At 36.1% G+C, this 23,420-nt stretch overlaps 1 protein-coding gene across 8 annotated transcripts in view; it reads left to right on the forward strand.

Annotated features, from left to right (window-relative positions):
- KIF12 (kinesin family member 12) overlaps nt 1-23,420 on the forward strand; it is a 521,732-nt gene that overhangs the window by 334,054 nt on the left and 164,258 nt on the right. For 7 of the 8 annotated variants that reach the window (XM_044054390.1, XM_044054391.1, XM_044054384.1 and 4 more), the window contains one exon: nt 10,302-10,449. In XM_044054390.1, coding sequence (XP_043910325.1) covers nt 10,302-10,449 — 148 coding nt within the window. The remainder of the gene's footprint in view (nt 1-10,301; nt 10,450-23,420) is intronic. The other variant, XM_044054389.1, reaches the window with a different exon arrangement.

Genomic DNA, 23,420 nt, shown 5'->3' on the forward strand with positions numbered 1-23,420 from the left:
AATTCTTATCTAAAAGAAACATTGGTTAAATCTCTCTCCTGTGCTATTTTGATTTAAGCACAGGTTAATGCCTCATTAAATCCTGGAAATTTATCTGCATGTAGCAGAGTAATCCATCTATACTCTATACTCTATATTTCCAGTCTCAGTAACAATGTCACCCCCCCAAAAAAAATACTCAAACATTTTGCATACTGTAAATATAGAGTGATGTTTTTCCTCATTTTTTATAATATGCTTGTACAGTGAATTTGTTTGCACACATCCTCTAATATCTGATAAATGATTACAGGTATAATCTTGCATTTTGTCTTTCCAACATAATAAGCACAACATGCTTCATAGATGGTAAGATAAACCACATTATTTGTATTACAACCAGCAAAAGTCTTTAAATATTTTCTATTAGTGATAGGATTTTAAAAAAATTTCCTATGTACACATACTTAAAAAATGAACAGTTAAAACACGGTACCTTTCCTTCCCTCTTACTACACTTAACATTAGGCACATATGTTTATTGTTCTTAAAGCTTCTGTTTTAAATTATATGATCTTTCATAACTAAAATGTGGTTGTTCCATAATTAAGTTATTAACCTTGAAAACGTCTAGCTCATTTAGAATGTGCTAATATTTTTTAAAATAATTTCCTGTACTTTAGATATATGCTTATTGTAACTAAACATAAACGTAACCAGCCTTTATTCCCAACATATACCTGGTCTCTATTTCTTTCTGAAAACATGGTTTGGCTCTACCAGAACATTCTATCATGATCTGCTGTTGTTGCTGAGCCATCTCTTCTATCCTGTAACCCCTATTTTCAAATTCTGTCATCAACTTTATCACACGCTTCTCTAAATTGTTATCCTTTGTATGTAATCGCTTTGTCTGCTGCCTTTATCTCTTAGAAATATTAGAAAACATAAATGGGGGTGCATACCAGTTCTGTGTAAAAATGATTTCTCCTTGTGTCCTTTTCATGTAATGTTATACTTACTTCACCATCAGTCATTTCTTTTAATTGTATATCCAAAAATTAATCTGTACAAATGGATATGATTTTTAAAACTTAAAAAATGAACAGTATGAGTAACATATTTAATAAATATTCCAGTTCTTCTACATTCCCATCCCATATCATAAAAATGTCATACAATAACTTCTTACAAAATATATTTTTTCTCTGTATTCATTACTAGTGGAAAATATCAAATCATCTTTCCATGTTGTCATAAATATGTTGGCATAACTGTTAGCCCTAGAGGTACCCATTACTATATATATATATATGAATTCAGAAATATCACAAATGGAGTTTATCATTAAATTAGTTTGATGATGCACCCTTACACAAATAGTTCCTAACAGAATTAACACCAAAATTATCAGTATAGGAGTGAACAGTGGCAGACATATATTGTTCAACTTTGAGCTCATTGGACCAGCTACACAAATATTTTAAGAATTTGGTACTTTCTTTTTTATAACTCCCAAATTCTCCAATACACCTTTCAGCTTGTTCAGCTAATATTTACATAAGGGCTCTGTTATCCATCTCCTTGCTAAGACAATGGGTCTTACGGAGGGGTTTACTAATGTTTTTCACTTTTTGTGATTTTGTAATTTTCACACCAGGCTCAATATTTGCCTGCTGGAGCTTTTCTTTTTTGAAACCCCAGCTTAATGAATGCTACTGAAGCTAGAGTTTCCTGTTACTAAATGATTACTTTTTATTAAATGACTCAGACTGGCAATATAGTGAAAACTATTACAAAAAAATCATTTATATATATGCAAGACCAATATTTTATCACTCCCTAACTCAACAGGCTTGAGAATGATTGAAAACATTAGTAAAGCACATTTGATCAACTGTTATCTCTGGGTGGATAAAAAACTGAGAAAATGCATTATAAATTCTTTTATAGCTAGACTCAGTCTAATTTTTGGGACCCACTTATTTGTATCATGTCTGTAGTAATACCCCACTGCTGAAATACCAGGTCAAGGGACTGATACACATATGTGCTGAATCCCAGCTATTTAATGTTTTCTACAACGATTATTATGAAGAACACATATGCCATTGTTGTCTTTCGGCCACTAACCAGGGTTAGGGGTCACCACAGCGGAACTCCGGTCCGCTAATGATTGGCAGTAAATTTTGATGAACGCCGAGGTACCAGCTCGATGTTCAACCTTCAACAAAGGCATGCCCATTTACCCATGTCTTTCGAATGCCCACCCAACCGTGGGGAGGACATGCAGACTCCACACAGAAGGCACTCCTCGCACTCCAGCCGAGAATCGAATGGGAGAACCTCTTGCTGTGAGGCAACAACGCTACCGCTGCACGAACACATATGCATTAAATCATTATTCCGTACCCAATCTGCATACATAATATTAGTTATGCAGACAATATATTGCTGTTTGTTAAAAGAAAAAAAATAAACTGAGCGAGCTTCTTCATACAGTTGGCTATTTTCAAAAGTCTTTAGGTTAAAATTTAAGGCATAAAAGCAGCTCTCTTTTTCACTTAATGGCTGCAGCTTCAAACATGCTACAGTTAGCAGCTTATGTAGAGAACAATTTAAATATTTGGGCATCATAATTTCTGCTGGTTGAAACCACATTATCCTGAAAAATGATGATTCTTTACTACTGCGTCTAAAATGGAATTTTAGGTGATGGTTTAGATTATGTCTATCAGCACTGAATAAAAGTATAAGACTCATGGTAATTCCTCACATTTTATATCTTTCACAGAGTATCACTTTTATTCCTCATCAGATTTATTTAAGTTACAACAGATACTTGTTAATTTCTTAACAGCCAATTAGGCACTAGTGATTAGCCTGACTAAATGCAAGTGACCAACCAGACAGAATTTAATTTTTGTCCATGACATAAATCAGTGCAGTTGGGATCAACATTAAAAGCTGTGATGATCTGTGATGATAAACATGCAATGTGTCTGTGAAACATCAACCATTAAAATTGCTGTAGAGTTTCAAGATTTTTTCAAGGGGTTACATCCCCCTCCACCATCCAATATGGGTAACAGCACCCCTCATTCCTGCTACTTGTATATACTAAATTTGAGATCACTGTATCTTGGGGAGAAGGAGATTTCTCTGAGGTACTGCCATCCCAACCTTAGTATACGAATGACAGTAATCGCACTTTTTTGATCTCACTTTAGAGTGCCAATTGCAAGTGCAACAGATTTCCACCTGACACTTCTTAATCTGTCCAGTTTGAAGTGAATCTTCACTGATTTATTGCAATGACCATCATCAGGACGCAACAGCAAATATTTCATGTTCTCTCCTGAGTCTGCTTGAAACATATATCTTTTGCAAACAGATTCCTGCTAATAGATTGATGTAATTTTTGTTAGTTTCAGTTCACTGAAACAAACCTGCTGAAACACTCAACTAAGTTCATCTTTGCTGGCGATCAAGCCCTCCCTGTACCCCCACATCCACACACCTACTCCATGTTTGAACAACAATGCTCTAAACAGCAATCTCCTCTAACACTGAAAGTAGCTTTCAGCAAGTTTGCTTCATGAAATTGGCAGTTGTTGAAAGAGTGCTTCACCCACTGACATGCTCCCTTTAAACTTCCTCTTTGAGAACTGTCAAATGAAGTTTGCAGGCATCTGCAAATATCTTGGCCTCTCCATTACTTCAACATCTGCTTGGTCTTGGAAATTGTTTATTAAGTGGGCAAACAGGTACACACACACACTTACACACACACACACACACACACACACACACACACACACACACACACACACACACACACACACACACACACACAATTTCAACTGTACATATCTTCATTATCAATTACATCCTATGGGGAAATCCCTTTAATAAAATTGGGGATACAGGTTAAATTTGTGTTATTGTATACCCATTATTTTTACTGGTGGATAGTCAGGACAAACATTCTGACTCTTTTAGGCTGTCAACCTCCAGATTAACCAGTATCAGCAGTATTTACAGCTAATGGGTAAGGAACATTGCTAGCCACTTGTAAGCTAAGGGAGTTCAGTGACAATTGTTGGTGTTATGCATGATTTTCTGTCTGCTCAGTTTCATGGATTATATAGCTTATGAAAACAAATTAATAAGTCTAATCCTCCAAGGAACTGTGCACACTGGTATAGTCAGCTGTACAAATATCTCTTGACCCCTGACTGCTGTTTACACAGTCAAATTCCTTTCCAAATTGTCTTGCTCCTTCTGAGAGGCTCAGCGCTATGTAGAAGGACTAATACACAGTGTGGGAGCTCTGGTATTCCCTGGTCAGGCATATTGTAGTTTTTGTGCACATGTCCTAAACCTGAAACATTTTCAGTGCTAGGTTTGGGGCCTCATTCTTTATAAAAAAATCTCTCAAATACCATAGTGAAACTTGGTTAATGATAGCAATAACAGAGGCCCATCTATGTTTTTGCCTAAGTAGTTCAAGAACTCCCTAGCATACAATACTGGATCGAAAAGTTTTTTTTTTTCCTGGTTCCCTCACTGACCAACCTGTCTCTTTTAGTCACTGAGTGAAACCATTTATTCCCCAGCAGGAGAGGACTGTGGCTCATTCATTTCACCAGGAGTGGAAGCTGTCATCTGCACATTTGGGGACTGGATTTTTGTGTGCTAAGCCATACAGTGCCATGTGCATGCCCACAGTATCCAATTAATTAGGCAAACAGTGAACATCCATGATGTATGTTAAGTCCTCTGTGTGATACAATCAGTGGTCCTGCTCCCCTTACAGACATCACTCCCATGCAGTCCTTGGTCTTCCTCAGGCATTTAGCTATGTGCCTGGGCACATTCTCCCACCCCTTCCTCTGGAGTGTAGCAAACAGGGTGACACCTTATTTCTCCTCTCTTCCCCTACACCAGCATCAACAAGCATCCAAGCCCCTAAATGAACTCCATTCTCTTGGATTGTTTTCAGGACTTTATCCCTTTAAGCCAGTTAAGTCGGCTACTGGATCCAAAAGTTGATGCACCAAATGATATTAGTTTTAGAGAAATAATAACAGTTAAATAGGCTGGAATAACTTTTTTTATTTTTTTCACTTGTGACACAGAACAATGAGTGAAAATATTCCAGCACTAAGAGTGTTATATTCATATCAGATTACTTTTTACAGAAAAAATGTAGGCCTCTGAAAGCCTTATAATTTATAGTGTATATACTATTCTTTTCACTAGTTTATCTTTGTCATATAACCCTTTTGATTTTTCATTTAATGGTACCACTTGTTTATTATATACAGTCACTTGTCTTAGTACTGCTCGTATCCACACAAAATTTATTTGTGTTGTTTTTTTCTTTTCTGCTGTGAATCTTTCTGTGTTTCATATATTGCAAATTAATAAATGCTTGGTAATGAAAATAAGTATAGGAGATGACGAGTTATATCACATTTAGAGGCAAGTTTTAGCTCTGAAATATAGATAAGGGGATATTGCAGTGGTAGGTAGTTGGAAAAGTAACAAGAATTCAAAAAATCAAATTTCAATAAATAGGAAAATGTAGGATGCATGCCAATAACTGATAGGCTTCAGAAAGCAAATGAAGCTAATGATATAGATGCCTAGCAATGGGAAGTAATTAACCAAATGGACGTAACATAAACTAGTATATAATGGGGGGACTAGATAAGGTATAATGGGCAAGTGACTGCCTAATAATTACTTTGCAAGTGATTACTCAGGATGATCCCTGGTAATCTGACTTAGAAGGTGAATCCCTAGAGGTTAGGTTACGAAAGAACATGGAAAATGGCTCTTAACGAACCATTACTGACAACCATCTGACCTTTATTACATATAGCCTATGAACGTTTTAAATTTTTAAACATCAAAACAGGTAACAAAACTACAGGGCTGACACTGTAAGATCCAGATACATAACCTTTCATCTTAAATTAAAGCATAGATCTGATACATATGAGCTTTTGTTTAATACATAACTTTTTATTGTTTGTTTTAGAAAAAGTGAAAGATATATATTAACACCTGGCAGTGACTTCTGAGTGTTCCTTGAAAGTTCCTGAAGAGTTCCTCAAATTCGTGTCTATCAGCATGTCAGCAATATGTAAAAGAACATACAAACACCACTCTGACATTTAAAAGAGAAAATACATATTTTTATTAACAGACAATTGCACTGCAAACATCTTTCATAAAAGCAAGTAGTCCATCTACACTGAAAATGTGGATTACAGGAAGTTCAGCTGCTATTTAAAGAGTGAACACTACTTACTAATAAACTCTTGATCTTTTTATGATGAAATTTAAGGCTGGACTTAGGCCTTATCTTATCTACCTTTTGTAAGATTACAGCACAGTACCACTACATTTTAATTGGATGGTTGTTACACTTTTCCTAGGAATCTGTATAATTGCATATATTTCATAACAAATTTCTGACTGTTTAAACAAGACTGGTTCTGTCTGTATTTTTTCTAGAACAATTTTTGTCCTTAATGGTTTGGGCAGTCTGTTATCAAGCTTCTCACATTTTATTTTAATGATATATTTTATCTTTCTTTTTGGATGACAATGTTCTAATAAATTCTCTGATAGTATAAAGAAATGGTTGTCACAATAGCAAGAATCTTTTTAACATTGTTCATGATATTATGGTGTGCTGGCAAATAATTAAATAACATTAAAACTTGTTAAAGTATAGCTGCAGTGAAAAGCATGATACCGAGTAACTGATAATTTTAGAAGTAAACTCTGAAAGCTCAAATACTGTTAGTCAATTAATGTGTATCTTAAAATTACAGAATGCATGTCTAAGTATGGGTAACCTACTGGTGGATGGAGATTACATTTTTGATCATTATTTGCCCGAAATTCAACCCACTAATTATTGGAGCTCCTCCACAGGAAATCACAGCTGGCAAATTGTGCCAACAGTGATGCCATTTTGGGGAGTATTTTGCCACTTCTTCTAGTTGGTGTAACTATGGAACTGGTATATGTAAGTTTGAGGGGGTGGGGGACTTGTCCCCACATCAATATGCAGGGGGCGTGCCACCTGCAAAAACACTTAAAAGTGTTTTCACATCCATTTTATTAGGGGAAATGCAGTTCAGGGATTCTGATCCTCAGTGAGCTGGACATTGTCCACTCATAGTAGAAGTGTCTAAGCACGTAGTGCACCAGTGTTTTTCTGAGGCATACTGGAATTGCTTTCTAAAACAACGACAAACGCAACATATAAAACACAATTTAAAAAGAAAATGACCATAAACTTCCAGTACTTAATAGTTTTGTAGTACTTAAGTTTTAATTGAAATATTTAATATTGCTATAGTGAAGATGTTGCTTCCCAAAACTGTATTTTTGCAACACAGATATAAATTATAGTATTAAGTTTTACAGGTTGCTTAATTATATATTTTTATAAAGAGAAGAGGTGATTATACATTTAGATGCATATAAACTGAACACATGGGTGCAGCATTGATTTAACTTTATAACCATATTTCACTGTTCCTCCTTTGTGTCGTGTCTTTTTTAAGAACTATAGCAAGGCTATGATGAGACAAAATCATGCAAAAGAAAACTAATGTTCAATATATTGTGTAATATGCTATTTAAAGAAAATAAAATAGCTGTAGTAACATAACATAACATATGCAGTTTTCTTTCAATTTTAAGACATTAGTTTTATTAGGGCATTAGTAATTTTCTTACTAACAGTAAAATAAAATGCAAAGTTTCATATTTGTTAAGCAACCGTTTTGACCTCTTGCATTTTAGGAAACATTTTCTCCATGACACAACAAATGTGTCTTTTCATTTTTTACTATGTCTTTGTAAGATGATACTAATAAGTGTGGGACTCAAACCAAGGTTTTGATCTTGAGTTTTTCCCCTCTACATTTGAAAAAGAAGTATGCTATAAATTGCTTCCTTACATTTTTCACAGTTTTATTAAATATATCTAAACACAAATAGATATTACTTGAAGTCAACAGAACATTATTTATGGGAAAGATAAAGTTAAGAGAAAAGTTTTGGTTTATTTTTGGTCAAAACATGAGGAGAGCAGGACTATGAGAATATGCTGGATAGTTTTTCACTGATGGAGATTCTGGAGTCGTTATACTGTACTAGCTGCATACATTGTACAGTGTAAGTGCAAACATAACATATATAGTGCAGTATATAATAATCAGGTTATTAACCTTGGTGCTTATAATAATCTCTTGACTTTACAGACTATATAATGGATTCTAAAAAATATAAAAACACTCAAGACAGGATGGTGCTTTTCTTATATCAACTGAGTATATCAATGTTAATTTTTCCAAGTAGAACTAAAATGAACTTGCAAATGTAAACATATAAAAAAAATACGATTCATAGAAATGATATGATGAAGTGCTCTGTGATCTCAACATGCAGCTAAAATACAGAGGCGTCAAATAGAGCAAGACTAACACCCTGAAATGTGACAAGATATAGTACATTTGAAAGACAGTATTTGTCTTTTAGTAAGGTAAAAGCATCAAAGGTTGGTGTGACGAAATGAGGTACTGCCATCCCAGCACAGGTAGCTGTAATTTTGTAAATAATTATATTTCATTTGTGACTACCAAACAGATTTATACAAGATGCTGGTGTTACAAATGTATTAGACCTGTATATCATGTGTATATCAAACTGAGTTATACAGATGTTTCTATTGAAAAGGTATTTGTGAAGTACTTGTGTTTGAAATGTGCCCACAGTGTGCCCTACTGGAGAGAACAGAAATGCACATGTACTATTGTAACTGTTTAAATGTATATACATGAGGAAACTGGAAATCAGGAGGTTAACCTCAGTACAGCAAACTTTAAAATATATCTGAAATTAAATCACATTGTAGGCTAGGCCATACATATGCTATCTCACAGGTTTCAATGCAGCCAGAGACACAATGTCTGTACTAGGAAGCTTTCTGTATTGTCTCTGGGGTGGACTAATTGCCACTCAGGAAGAGTGGAAGTGTTTAATTGTTTTATGACCTTCAGAAGCTCAACAGATCTGTGCAAAGCTCTTGTGTGTGTATTTTTTACATGTAAGTGTTAAAACTGTGGGAAACAGAGTCAGATGACCAGATGTATGTGATGTCATTCTGTATAGAAATAATGTTTTAATATTAGAGGAGACTGATGTCTCAGGAACATTATGTATTCTGTCTTGGGCCTGACAACAAGAAGGACCATTCACCACATCATCTGCTTTGCTCTCTTAAGTAAGTTATTAGGGTATAGTAACTCTCTTAGATACAGTCAGAAGTATAGTAAAGCTTAGTTTGGATATTATTTTTCTTTATTTGCTGAGCCTGTCCTGCAATGTTATTTTAAATATTTGCTGTGGTTTTGAACTCTGATGTCACTGTGAATGTATATTTAGTATTGGCTTGTTCTTTTACTATTTATTATTAAATATATTTAAACCTTCCATTGTGGCTGATCTTTGTAGAGATATTTAAGTTCTGAGCGTACTTGCATATTTATTTGGTGACACTGTGTGGGCCACTCCTAATAACCTTGCCCTTGGTCAAACTACCATTTGCATTAGTATTAATATTACACAGTAAAATTGGACACCCTTTGTTAAGGGCCTTAAAGTAGCTGGTAAGGGGTTCTGGTGGCAGTGGTAACTGCCTTATAGTCTGGGCAGAAGGGGGCATAGCTAGTAGACCTGTGCCAGCCTTTCCCAGGTGTGTATGTGTGTGTAAAACAAATCTCCAAGAGTGTGTGTGTCAGTTACTTGGGCAGGGACAGGAATCACTTGCTGGATAGAGAGAGTGTTGGAGGACTTGACTTGGAACCCTGGCTAAGGACTCAGTGCTATAGCTGTGCCAGTGGGGAGTCTTATTGGAGATCTGGAAAAAGATGGAGAACCCAGCCCCAGACTGACTGGCCTCTGTGTTCTCTTAAGGGAAATCACACTTGATGCAGAGAGCTACATGTGGAAATACTGTGTGTATACCTGTTATCCTCCCAGTGAACATTCCCTACAGGTGCCAGTGGTGAGGATTGAGGCTCCTTGATTACTGGTCCAATGGTGGGTCATCACAGTTGGTAGCAAGCAAGCATATGATTTACTTGTAAAGATCTCTGATGACTTTATGTTATTTTATATGATTTTTAAATTCCCTCTTTGTTTCTTGAATTTATTTGTAGAAACATAGGAGATTATTTGGGATTTGCTTTTACTTTACACTACTGTCTTGGGTTTGTTTGTATCTACAGGACCCTAAAGGAAAGCTGGTCCTTGCAATGGAACAGGAAATCAGACGTCTGAAAACAGAAAATGTGTTTCTCCGGCAACAGCTCTCACTGCCTCCTATTGATAAACAGAACTGTGAAAGTGAAAGTAAGCTGAAAAAATCTGCTTACAGTGAGTTCTTCATTTAATTACATTAAGCTATTAAGTAAAATAGCAACTTTAAAGTATTATGTGACATGGAGTGCTATTCTGTTGCATAATTATGTTAAGCAATGAATTCATACCTAACAGAGAATTCTTCCCCAGAACTCAAAAATGGTGTTTTATCTATCCTTTTGCCCTGTAAAGAAATGCTAATACATGCATTCCATTTATAATATTATTAGTTTAGTGTCAGAATGACTGCTTACCTTCATTGGGTCCAGTTGGGTTTTCTCCCAGTACTCTGCTTTCCTTTACCTCTCAAAAATATGTAATATGTTGATTGACAGTCTCAAAGCTGCTGATAGGTGTGTGCATACTGTACGAGTGAGTGTGCATGTTTTTTCTTTGATAGACCAGTGCTCTGTTCAGAATGAGCTTCAAAATCTTTTGCCCTCTGGTTGATGAGAGCAGCCCTTTAAAAAATAAAGTAGGTTATGAGGCAATGAATGAATGTATGGATTACTACATTTTTAAATGTTGATATCTGAGTGATGATACAACATATTTTTGGTGCCAAAGTTTCTCTGAGATAAAGCAGTACACCTCTGTCAGGGGGGCAGGACATCCACCTATACCACTTGTGGCCTAGGACTGACTGGTGATCTGGAAAACTGGAATTATGGCTGAGGGTAGATTTCAGTTGCTGAACACCAGCATTCCTCTCTTGTGGGGGGGCTTTTACCATTATAGTGCTACTTGGTGAGATTAGATTTGAAAGATGCAGCAGAGTCCTTGCAGAACATGCACAGGAGTGTGAATACACATATATTGAGTCATTGCACTACATGCACAGGAGTGTTGGGCCATTGCACTGCATGCATAGGAGTGTGAATACACATCTGCTGAGTCATTGCATTGCACTCACAGGAGTGTGAATACACATATGTTGAGTCATTGTACATTGATCTCCAAGGGCAGTAGACTCATTGGAAAAGAAAAGCACCTGAGCTGCAGTAAAACAGGTCTAACTGTAGTCAACCACCCCCCCATTGTGATGGATGACCCAAAGGGATGACCCACCCAGCAATGGGAGATGTATTGGTATCAAGCCAATGAAAAATGAAAACAGGAGGAGAAATGAGATACATGACATTTTGGTAAAGGTCCCAAATATTAGTGGCAGAGTCATACCTCTCAACTGTAGAGATTTTTGCAGAATGTCTAGATTTTTGTCTCATATTTTTGAGCTGTTACTCATAAAATTGGGGTTTCTGGGAAATCATTGCCAAATCTTTGAGGACTTAAGTCAGAAAATAATGACAGACATTTGAGATTCAGACTTCATAGCCTCAGAACATTCATGTGAGTGCAAAACCTGTTATTCTATCAACTTTCTAAGTTTGTAAGAGCACTATTTAAAAACTGTCTCTATTTTTTGCGACTTTGTCCCCTCATTATTTATGACTTTGTCCAGTTTTCTTGCTCTAAGAGGTTCAGAGCTATGGACAAAGTTGCATCAAAAAAAAAAAAGCTGCACGTGAGTATAACAGTAAACACTAAAAGTCTGAAAAATCAGTATAGCCACCCCATTTTTTTGCTGATGCTACACTGTAAAATATATTTAACCCTCTTCAATACTTGAGGACTTTATACTCATTCTTTTTCTTAATTTTAGTCTCCTGTAGTAAAAAGATGTGTGCATTCATTTAGGAAATCATATTCCAGATTAAATTTTCTTTAAACCTGAGCTGATAGACTTCAGTCCTGAATGGACTAACAAGGCAGGAGCGAGAGCAAAGGATGTGTTTTCTATTTCCACAGGGTTGTCCCTGCCCCCCCCACACACTATAGGCTGCCATCAGTAAACCAGTCATTTAAATAACCAGATTTTGTTTAAAGAAGCTTCCGTCGTTTACATCTGCCAGGGTACTAACTAAACACTCCCCCTCATAATGTGGTATGATACATTAGGCAACACACATATGACTGGTTTCCCTCCTGTATTTACCACCCTGCCTCTTAATCTCATAGCAATACCCACAATTACCAGCACTGAAGATTATACCCTTACACATCTTGTAACTGAATGTGAATATAACAATGTAAAAAAGGGGAAGAAGGGTTAGCATATGATTCCAGTACTTCTGATGTGTATCAAAACCCCTCAAACTGCATAGATGTAGGTCACCAAAACTCACATCCCTGTACAGTGCCTGTCATGAGCAACAAACGCTATGTTAAACTCATTCTACAAAAAATATCACAAATAACTATAATGCAATTAATTCAATAACTTTACCTTGTAGGTCATATTAACTGTAGTACCTGTAGATATGTTGTTCCCCAGTCCAACAGAGCTCGTCTAAGCATTCTCCCAACACTCTTCTCTTATGGTAAAGAAAGTTGTCAACCTTATCCCATAGTAAGATAAGGTGTAGAAATTGTTGATGCTATTTCTTCACGAAAAAATGTATGAATCTCAATTGGAGTTGCACCCAGTCTAGGAGCTTTGTTATCAGGAATGGAAACAATGACATCTTTAATTGAATAGATTGAAAAAGTTCAAAAGATTCTTAGATAAAATGCATAAGGTAATATAAAGTCTTTAAAATGATCTTATATAATATTATATTATTTAGAGTAAATACTATTGATGTATTGTAAAAAGTTATCTAAAACAATATGAGGGACAGAAGTTAAACTATTAGTAATTTTTGGATTTGTTATATAATTATTTTTCGGATTTTTATTAAAGAGATCTTTAAAAAAGAAGCATGTAATTCTATGCTGATATATTTGTCCTTGGTTTTAAACAGGTCTTCTCTACCTCATACTTTGAAAGTGTTGTCAAAGATTTGTAGATGTTTTGCCCTTAATGCAATATATTTTTCATAATGTAGCACAAGCACCTCATCGAGTAATAATTGTTCCAATAAATTATCTTTTTTTTTAATTGCTATGCTATATAGGTCTTAAATGATGTTCATTTGTATACATAAGATGTTTCTGAAGCAGAGTTTGCTACCCAAAAATCAGTGATTGCTGACTTAATTCTGTTATTATAGTTAACAGAAATTATTTTGTCAAAATAATAAGCTCTTCTGTGTGAATTCTGAAAAAAAAATGGTTTCAACCAGTAAGGGAACATGATCAGAAAAGGTATGTGGCTCTTTACACATTCAAAAGATTAACATTTTTTGAAATATAAAATAGGGCTTCCCAACTTTACTTTGATCTAAAGTGAATTATATAGAGAGTGTCAAAATTTGATATCACTCATGCTATGAAATATCAGCAAATGTCTCGTGTATCAAATGAGATAATGGGGCTGGGTATTCGTTCAAGTCATTTATTGTACATAATCACATCAGGAGCTGTAACTGGAACATATTCTTTGAACTTCATAAGCTGACTGACTGACTTGTTACTTCACACACACATGTGCATCTCCATTCATGCCTGCACTCACTCTGACTGACTATACAAAATGGCACTGATCTTGCACATGCTCAGTAACTTACATGCATGTGCTATCTAGCTACAGTAGTTGACTAAGTACAATACACACAATGATCTACATCCTCCATCTTTGAGTTGTTTGACATGCAATAGGAGAACAAGTTATTTCTACAAGCTAGATATCACATCGACATTTAAAAACAAATGAATTCAAGTCTAAGTTACTGTGTATTTCGGACTGAGTCTGAAAATTCTACCAGATCTGGTCACATAAAAACTTTGACTGGGTTTAGCAACAGTGACAATCTCTGGGGATTCTTTTACAATTGGAAATTCAGGGATTACATCAGGATTACTTGAAGAAAGTACACTGTCCTTTGGAATTTGAACATGTGTAGAGTCACTCTGAGAAATAGAGTCATTGGCACAGGAGATCTGTTGCATCACTGGTTCAGAGAATGGTAGTATGTGTCTTCAATTCCTCCTGATATCCATTCCTTCAGATTGTACGATTTAGGATCTCAGCTCTTCACACATTTTTTTGATGATTCCCACTCAGCCATATCCTTTAGATGTCTGCATTCTTGCAGTCTCTCCTTGTCTTAATGGTCTGAGAGATTTGCTGGATTTATCGTTGTACATTTGTCACTGGCATTTTCTCAAAAGTTGAGTCTTGACCATTCTGTTGTTCTTTGCATTTGGTATCAGTAATTATTTACTGATCGGAAGAACTGTTCTAGTCTGTCTGGACATCAATATCTGAGCAGGGGAACCAAGCAAATTATCTCGAGGAATGTTTCTGAGATTAAGTAGGTTAAGAAAAACATTGGTACCATCTCACTTGGATTTCTCCAACAAGGATCTTTCATGATGATTCCATCTTCCATCAGAAGCTCATCTCTGTAAGGAAAATACTTCTGTATGCCAAGTGGTAAACTGGTTTGTCATGCTGGCCATCCTTGACTGATAACATGTCTCAGCTTCTGGAGAACTGGGTCTGAAGCTGTATGATTTCATTAAGCTGTGATGAGGAAAAAGTTCTGACATCCATGAAGCCCATGACTTCAAAGTCTGCTTTCTCTATGTTATGCTGTTCTGTCATTTGTTTGGGTGCTCTTGAGAAAGCATCAGCAAGATATTGAAATTTGCCTTTTTTTATAGACAATATTGAAATTGTACTATTGCAATTTTAACATCATGGATTGCAAGTGTGCTGGTGCTGTATGCATTGTCTTTTTCAGAATTGTCACTAGAGGTTGGTTATCAGTCTCTATTTAGATAGGTTTGCCATAAATATAATCATTGAACTTGGAACATGTGAACACTGCTGCCAAAAGCTCTTTTTCAATTTGTGCATATTGCATCTCAGTTTGGGTTGACGTTCTGGATGCATAGGATACTGGTATGCTTTCTTGAAGACATGCTGCACCAAAACCATACTTTGAAGCATCACATGAAGGAGTTACAGGTTTGTGAACATCATAATATCTCAGTGTGGGTAGACTAGCAATCTTCTGTTTCAGAACATCAAATGCTCTTTGGTGTTATTACAACCAGGACCAGTTTACATTTTCATGTGTCAGCTCAGGTAATGGTGCTGAAAGCTACCTGAGGTCTGAGATAAACTTTCTTAAATAGCTGACCATACCAAGAAAACGTTGCAAAGCTGTGACATTTTCTGGAACTGGCATCTCAAGAATTGCTGCTTGCTGAGATAGATCTGGTTGTAAGCCCAAACTGGTAACCAAATGACCCGCATAAGTAACTTAGATTCATTTTAAGATTTACTTCACATGCATGGTTTAGAATGTTCTTGAGGTTTCCATCATGTTTGTCTTCACCATTGCTCCCTACAATAATGTTGTCTACTATGACTGCACATGGATAACCAGACAAAATTTGCTCCATTGCACATTGAAATGCTTCATTGGCAGAATTTATCCCAAATGGCATTCTCAAAAATCTGTATCTACCAAATGGTATACTGAAAGTGGTTAACAATAAAGATTTGTGATCCAGCAAAATTTGCCAAAAGGAACTTTTTGCATCCAAGACTGAAAAAACAGTGGCATTTGGCATGATAGCGGCTACTTCTACTGTATGCATCTGATGATGAGGACATTTAAGTGCTTTAAGTCTCTTGGATCAATACATATTTGAATATCATCTGAGATTTTCTTATGAGCTATGACCATGGAGGATACCCATTCAGTTGGTTCTTTTACTGGAGTAAGGACACCCAAATTCACCATTTTGTCAAGTTCTGCTTTTACTTTGCTCTGCATTACTACTGGAACTTTCCTAGCTCATCTGACAATAGGGCTTATTCATGGTTTAACTTCATGGAATATGTGACTGGAAGTTTGTCAATCTTGTCTTTGAAAATATCAGCATATTCACTAAAAATATTTGGTGTAAAGCTAAAATATTCTCTGTAAAACTATCATTGTTGCTCAGACTTACATGGTGGACCTCTTTATTAAATGAAATCAGTCCCATTCTCAAACTGTCTTTGAGGCCTAACAGTGACTACACATGTCTTTTGACTACATAAAACTGCAAGTCATAGCTGTTCCCAGCAGAATGGCATGTGAGAACTACTGCACCATCAGTTTGAATCTCTTCACCACCATAAGCAACTAGTTTTGCACACTTTGCTGAATCAAGTTTCTCATCAGCTCTTACTTTAGCAAACATTTGTGCTGCTATAACATTGGACTTGGATCCAGTGTCTTCTTTAAGCTCTACAGGTTTCCCTTTAATTTGTACATTACAAAATATTTCACTCCTTGCTGCCAACTGATGTACTATTAACTGTTTCATCGATCACAGAGACATCAACACAGAAAGTTTTCTCACAGCTCTCTATCTGATCAACTTGCTTCTTTGGATGCCCTCTTTTAATAAAAGTATGTGCCACTTTGGACTTGCAAAGCCTTTTGAAATGATTCCACTTTTTACATTTGTGTCATTGCTGACCAACAGCTAAGCACTTCTCTCGTTTAGGTTCATGATTGCCTCCACAATTATGTCAGTTAACAATGAGGTTGTTTGGCACATCCTTTGGTTTATATTTCTTTTTCATCTTATCTTTATATTGTACACTATCAACATTCACACTGGCAGATACTGCATGCAAGCTTTTTTCATTCATAAGCATATTTGTATGCTTTTCTGTAAGCTGGTGTATTTGACAAATCTCACTGGCTTTGCTCAACATTAAATCACTGTCTTGAAGCAAAATCTTTCTCACTCCATCGTTATTAACACCGCACACAAGCCTGTCTTTTATCAACTCCTCTCTCAGATCACCAAATCTGCATCTTTTTGCTTTATTTCTTAAGTCATTAATATATGCTGCTATAGTTTCACCAGGCTTTTGATTTCTTGTGTAAAACATGTGCCTTTCCATAGTAATATTTGTTTGAGGGTTACACATTTCTCTAAATTTACATTTAAAGCACTCAGGGTCTTCCCGCATTTCAGCCTGTATCACAATATGGCGGTTCTCCCCCTCCACTGCATACACAGCAGGTGCATACACAAATGAATGTTCCCTCTCAATGGCTTCTGAGCCAGCTAAATTAAGAAGTATGAATGCCTTTCTATGTGTGTCTTTATTAGAAAATGCAGCCTGTATGAAAATATCATATTCTTGCTCAATCAATCCCCATTTCTTAGCAATATTATTATCAAACACCAGCAGTCTAGGTCTGTGAAATAACTCTGCCATAACAACAAAATTAGTTTAAATATAAGTGTAGACCAGGTACTTGTAATAATGCCCAACTGCACAACAGTCTCTGAATAGGCTTTATTTCAACACTGGAAACACTATGAGCATTCCAAAAACTTTGGATACTTTGAAAAGTTTTAGTTAATGTGAGAAAGTAGTACATTGTGAAAAAAATTTGATTGTTTTAGCCTTTCAGTACATTTTAAACATTTCAATAATTATTTTGACCACTTCTGTAATTATTTTGACTACTTTTATCAGTATGTTGCTGTTTCGGACATTTTGTTTATCTTGGAAATTATTTTGAATGTTTTGAATGCTTCACTACTTATTCAGCGACTGAAAAATCATTTAAATGAGTTTAAGTACCTTTGAATAACTGCTGACCTGTTTGCGAGTTGGGTCCTGTATATTTCTCCATTTCTAACTGTGTGCCTCATGGTTTGTGAGCTGCTTCAACTTCGGATGCCATTCTGACACCATGTCACATGTCTCGTGTATCAAATGAGACACTGAGGTTGGGTATTCATTTAAGTCATTTTAGTGTACATAAACACATTAGGAGCTATAACCGGAACATATACTTCGAACTTTATAAGCTAACTGACTGACTTGTTACTTCAAACACACTCATATGTGCATCTCCAACACTCACTCTGACTGACTGTACAAAATGGCACTGATCTTGCACATGCTCAGTAACTTATATGCAAGTGCTATCTAGATAAAGTGGTTGCCTAAGTACAATACACACAGTAATATACACTACGCAAAGTCTGGCTTACACTGACAGTAACTAACTAACTAAATAAATAAATAACATGGTCAAATGTGATCACATAAATAAATACAAAAATACAGAATATAAAATAAATTGTGATCATTATACTGAATGGGACGGGATCGCAAATCTTATAAAAATACAAGCTTTCACTGGTCAGCCTTGAACCACTGATATTTCTTTCTACACAAAGGGTTCAAACTGCTGAACTCTTCTTTCAGTTACTTATTTCATCTTTTGCACTTGTCATGCTGCATGGTGTTCTTTTATATGTGAAACTTGACTTTCACTTTTCCGTTTCCAGTATTTGCCGATATTTCAGAACGCTGGCAATATACATGTTCAGTGCCCTCTGTCAGTTTATCTTTAGATCAAAGTAATATGCACACAGTAAACATAAATTTATGAAGCCAAAAGGTAGTCTAGCTGAGCAAGCTTTTTGTACTAAATGTGTAGATTTAAATGTGTGCAGCCTTGTGATAATTAATATTTAAAGTCCAAGTAATCCAATAGATCAAAATCTCCTAATAACATATTCAATATTTTGTAGTTATAAGGTCTGATATGAGTAGATGTATTGAACTCACTAGCCAGGATTACAGTCTTAGCTTGGAGATATAATGGACCTGTGACTAACTCTGAAATAAATTCATTATACCCCATGAAAGGGGCATAAACCAACCCTATAGTTATCACCATTTCCTGGATTTGTAAGTGTACTAATAAGATTTTGTTGTTTTGATCAACATATTTATCTGAAATGTTATACTTACAAAAAGTAATTAAAATAGCAATCCCTCTATCCTTATTGTTAGATGAATTTGTAAATGTATATTTAAATATTTTTTGTGCTGAAAGAACATAGTGCTTTATTAATGTGAGATGTATTTCCTGTAGACAAGCAATATCAACAGAAAAGTGCTTAATTAATTTTAACAAACTGTTTCTCTTGCTGGTATTATTTGAAGCAACTTTGCATTTTACAAATTAGTGTCCTGTAAAGACTGACTTCTTTTCAACATGCCATGTATAATTTGTTTCAGAGCTGTAATGGCTCATCCAACTCTCCGTGCAAGTCCCCCAAACTTGCATCTCATCTCCTCAGCTCTTCAAGTGAAGAACAAAATAAAGAAAAAAAATGCATTCGGACTACTGCCTTCCTACAGTACATCAGCCAATCATGCCCCACCAAATCTCCCTCAGCTCTTAAGAGAAGTGCAAATAAAATCTTCGGATTACTACAGTAAATCAGCCAATCACACATGACCTAATCCTCATTTACCCCAGTCCCCGGATCTCAAGAGAAGAGCAAAAAAGTCTTTGGATTATTGTGTGATTAGCAGCTCTTCAAGTGAACCATTTTAGTACAGAAAAAAAAACTGCAAAGCTCTCAATCGCTTCTCCTAACACTTTGCACCCAAGGCAATTGCCCTCTTCAGCCCACACTTGCTATGCTGTTCATTTGTTTCTGCATGAGCAAAAACCAACAAGCCATTTGATTCTATTATTTTGCATGTGTTAACCAAAATTGTCCAGATAGGCATAAGAACCCCTTTTCACTGGAGGCCCAGGAAGAAAAGCTCCACATGATCAGCAGTTTGGATCAGTGGATGGGGAATCACAAATTCAGACCTGGGGTAGTGGGTATGTCCCTTATGGACCATGGCAATATGTAAAGTGCTCAATGCATGGCAGCAAACCTATGCCATCTTGTTGCCCCTAGGGGACATATATTGGGTTAAATCAGGTTATACTGGCTAGGCTTGTAAGGGCTCTTAGGCTATTAGCCTAGTAATCTCCTATGAAGCTAAGAACCTATGACAAATTGCAATAAGAATATACTATAGAAGCTTTGCAGAGCAAATAGCAACAATAATACATAGTAAGAATATACAGGTTACATACGTGGACAAAATATAGCATGTGAGTCTTTACATATAAAATTCATGTCTTTATAGATCTGCAAAAAACAAGCATACACATTTATACTGCAGCTTTTCACACTGCATAAAATCATTTGTTTTACAGTATGTGCACATTTTATCCTGGGGACGAAGACTGGCAGAGCCAGGATTATTTTAGGTGCTGTTTAAGATCTGCTTTAAAAGTTTGTAGTTGTTTGGTTTGCTTGGGAGGGGTACAGACTTCCAAATTCTGTAGACATAGATGGAGTAGACTGAATCTTCTGCTGTATTTAGAGATTTATTGAAAGTGTAGATTTTGTGCTGGGATTGTAGTGTTGGATTACAGATTTAATGGCTGGTCATTTGTCCAGATATTTTAAATTGTGGACTACTACAAGATGGGATTGGTGAGGAAAGTGGGGTGGTTGTTCCAGTTTAATAGTGTGATATGGGTGTGGTAAAAGAAATGTGCTGCATGTTTTGCAATTTTGTTATAATGTTGTTTGAGTTTTGCTCTCTGGAGTGGTGGCACGTTTGTGAAGATTTGAGAGGCATATAGCAGTATGGGTAGTAAGCAATTTATTGCAACTGTTTCTCTGGCTTGATCTTTGAGGAAAGGTATAGCTCTATACAACAGGTCAAGATTTTGGTGTGTCTTTTTAATTGTTATTTCAAAATGGGGATCATATTTTATCTACTGTCATTCCTGGAAGTTTAGTGTGTGGTGCAATTTCTTTCTTAGTGTTGTTGGACGAAGTGATGCTAAAACTGTGATTTAAACATGAAAGAGGGGTGTTCAGTAGTAGGAGTTGTAAATTGTCTAGCCAGGTTTCACTGGCTGTGAAGAATTATTGGGTCAGTTATTGTAATCTGTGCAGGGGAGTGGTATGGCAGAATCATGTCAAATCAGCATATTGAATCAGAAGGGTGTGTTTGTGTTTTGCTGCTGTGTGTAGATAAGTAAACAGAAGTGGTTCCAGCATGAATCATTATGGTACACTAAATCTGGCAAGTGGAAAGGAGGAATACTCGTTTTGTAGCATTACAGCTTGGTGTCTGTCTGATAAGTACCTGTCAAACCAGAAGACAGAGAGAGAGAGAGAGAGAAAGAGATAGTAAAAAGGCCTAGAAAATACAACTTTTGTAGTAGTAGTTGGTGGGAGATTCTGTTGAATGATTTTGATTAGTCAAGAAATAGTGAGGAAACTCAAGAGGTTCTCCCGTTCGATTCTTGGCTTGGGTTGGGAGTGCCTTCTGTGTGAAGTCTGCATGTCCTCCCCATGGTCGAGTGGGTGTTCGAAAGACATGCGTTGAATGGGCGTGCCTTTGTTGAAGGTTGGGTGTCGGGCTGGCAACTTGACACCATAAAAACCAACTGCCAATCATTAGCGGATCGGAGTTCCGGTGTGGCGACCCCTAACCAGGAAAAGCCGAAACACAAACAAACAAACAAGAAATAGTAAGGAAACTAGTTTTCCAGAATTTCTGTTTTTATTGATAGTGTCAGTAAGATGTTACAAGGCTGTTGTGGTGCTATGGTTGGGTCGAAAGCCATGTTGGATTAATGACAGAAGATTATCTACATTGAGAAAGGTAAGTAATTGAGAGTGTATCCATTTTTCAAGGATTTCTGATATGTGAGTTAGTATAGTGATTGGCTTGAAATTAGCATAGTTGTTAGATAAGCCTCCTTTGTGAAGTGGCACTATATATATATATATATATATATATATATATATATATATATATATATATATATATATATATATATATATATGCCTTTTTCGCATTATGGAGGCATTATGGAGGCATAACAGTCATTATTGGATCTATTTATTAGGATAGTTATTGGGTTTGTGGACATGGTTGTGGTTTTCAGTTTGAGGAGGTGTTCTTTGTTTTAATGATACGGTGGACACAGGTTTTAGAGGGAAATATGCTTAGTGGGAGTTGGATTCTAGCAAAGACTTTGAATTGCACACAGTTTTTTTTTTAATATTGAGATGATGGATTGTATAAAGTGATTGTTGAATTTATCAGCTATTTTTGCTGGAGGAGGTTCAGATGATGGGTTTGGTTGTGAATTGTGACTTGGATTTAGTAAGTTTGCAATAGATGCCCAAGAGAATTTTTGATTGTTTTGGTAAGTTTCCTGCATGCTACAGTAGTGACTTTTTTTCTGGATTTATGCTATGCTTGGTTGTAGCCAGGAAGCCTGGTTCAGTTTAACTGTTTTCTTTTGTGGGTGGCATATTCACTTAATATAGCAAGAAAGATTTTTTTTTTAATTAAAGCTGCTTCATCTAAAGCTAGTGTTTTTAGAAATATCAAGTTGCAAGATTTTAGAGTAGAAGTAAAAGCCACTGTACTCAAGTTAGTTAGTTTGCACACTAAGTTGCAGTGGTATTGCCTAGGGGAGTAGCTAGTGATTCTGTTGGCAAAAGATGGCTGCTTAGGGTATCAGGTAAGGTAGTTGTTGTAGTGGTAATGATGGTGGAGCTATTACCATGATGTGATGATAGTATCCAATCTAGCAGTGATGCTCTGTTAATGGGTATATTGTATTTGGCTGGAGTTTCTATGAGTTGTTTAAAGCCACAAAGGTTGATGATTGCAGGTGGAGTATCATACATAATTTTTTAATCTGTCTATATTAAGGTCTCCTAAGATAAGGGTTTTGTGTGGTATATTAATAGATTACTAGGATAATATGTCCTCAGCGATTAGGATGCTTTCCCTGGAGGGATATACAGTGCAATAATACACAGGCTCTTACATAAATTAAGTTTACGAAATGAAGTAAGGATTTCTGCATTGTTAAATTAGGGTTGGATATGCTGACACAAAGAGATGTTTAGATAATTAGGATATATAACAAGCTATAGTAGCTACTCCACTTGCCTTTTTGCCAGTGTGGTTGGCTCTAAGTATGCTATATCCTGGTGGAAGCATTTCAGTGTCTTTGTGGCTTTTAGTGAGGTCTCAGTAGTTACTAGTATGTCAGGGTTGTGGTGTAATAGCAAATCTGATGGAGATGGTCATGATGAATTTTAACACTTTACTCTTCAAGTTTTGTTGTAGTGGTAATGATGTGATAATTATAGGGGATGGTAATTTA

This window comes from Protopterus annectens, chromosome 13.part0, assembly GCF_019279795.1.
Source record: "Protopterus annectens isolate FY-2018-M chromosome 13.part0, PAN1.0, whole genome shotgun sequence".
Classification (NCBI taxonomy): domain Eukaryota; kingdom Metazoa; phylum Chordata; order Ceratodontiformes; family Protopteridae; genus Protopterus; species Protopterus annectens.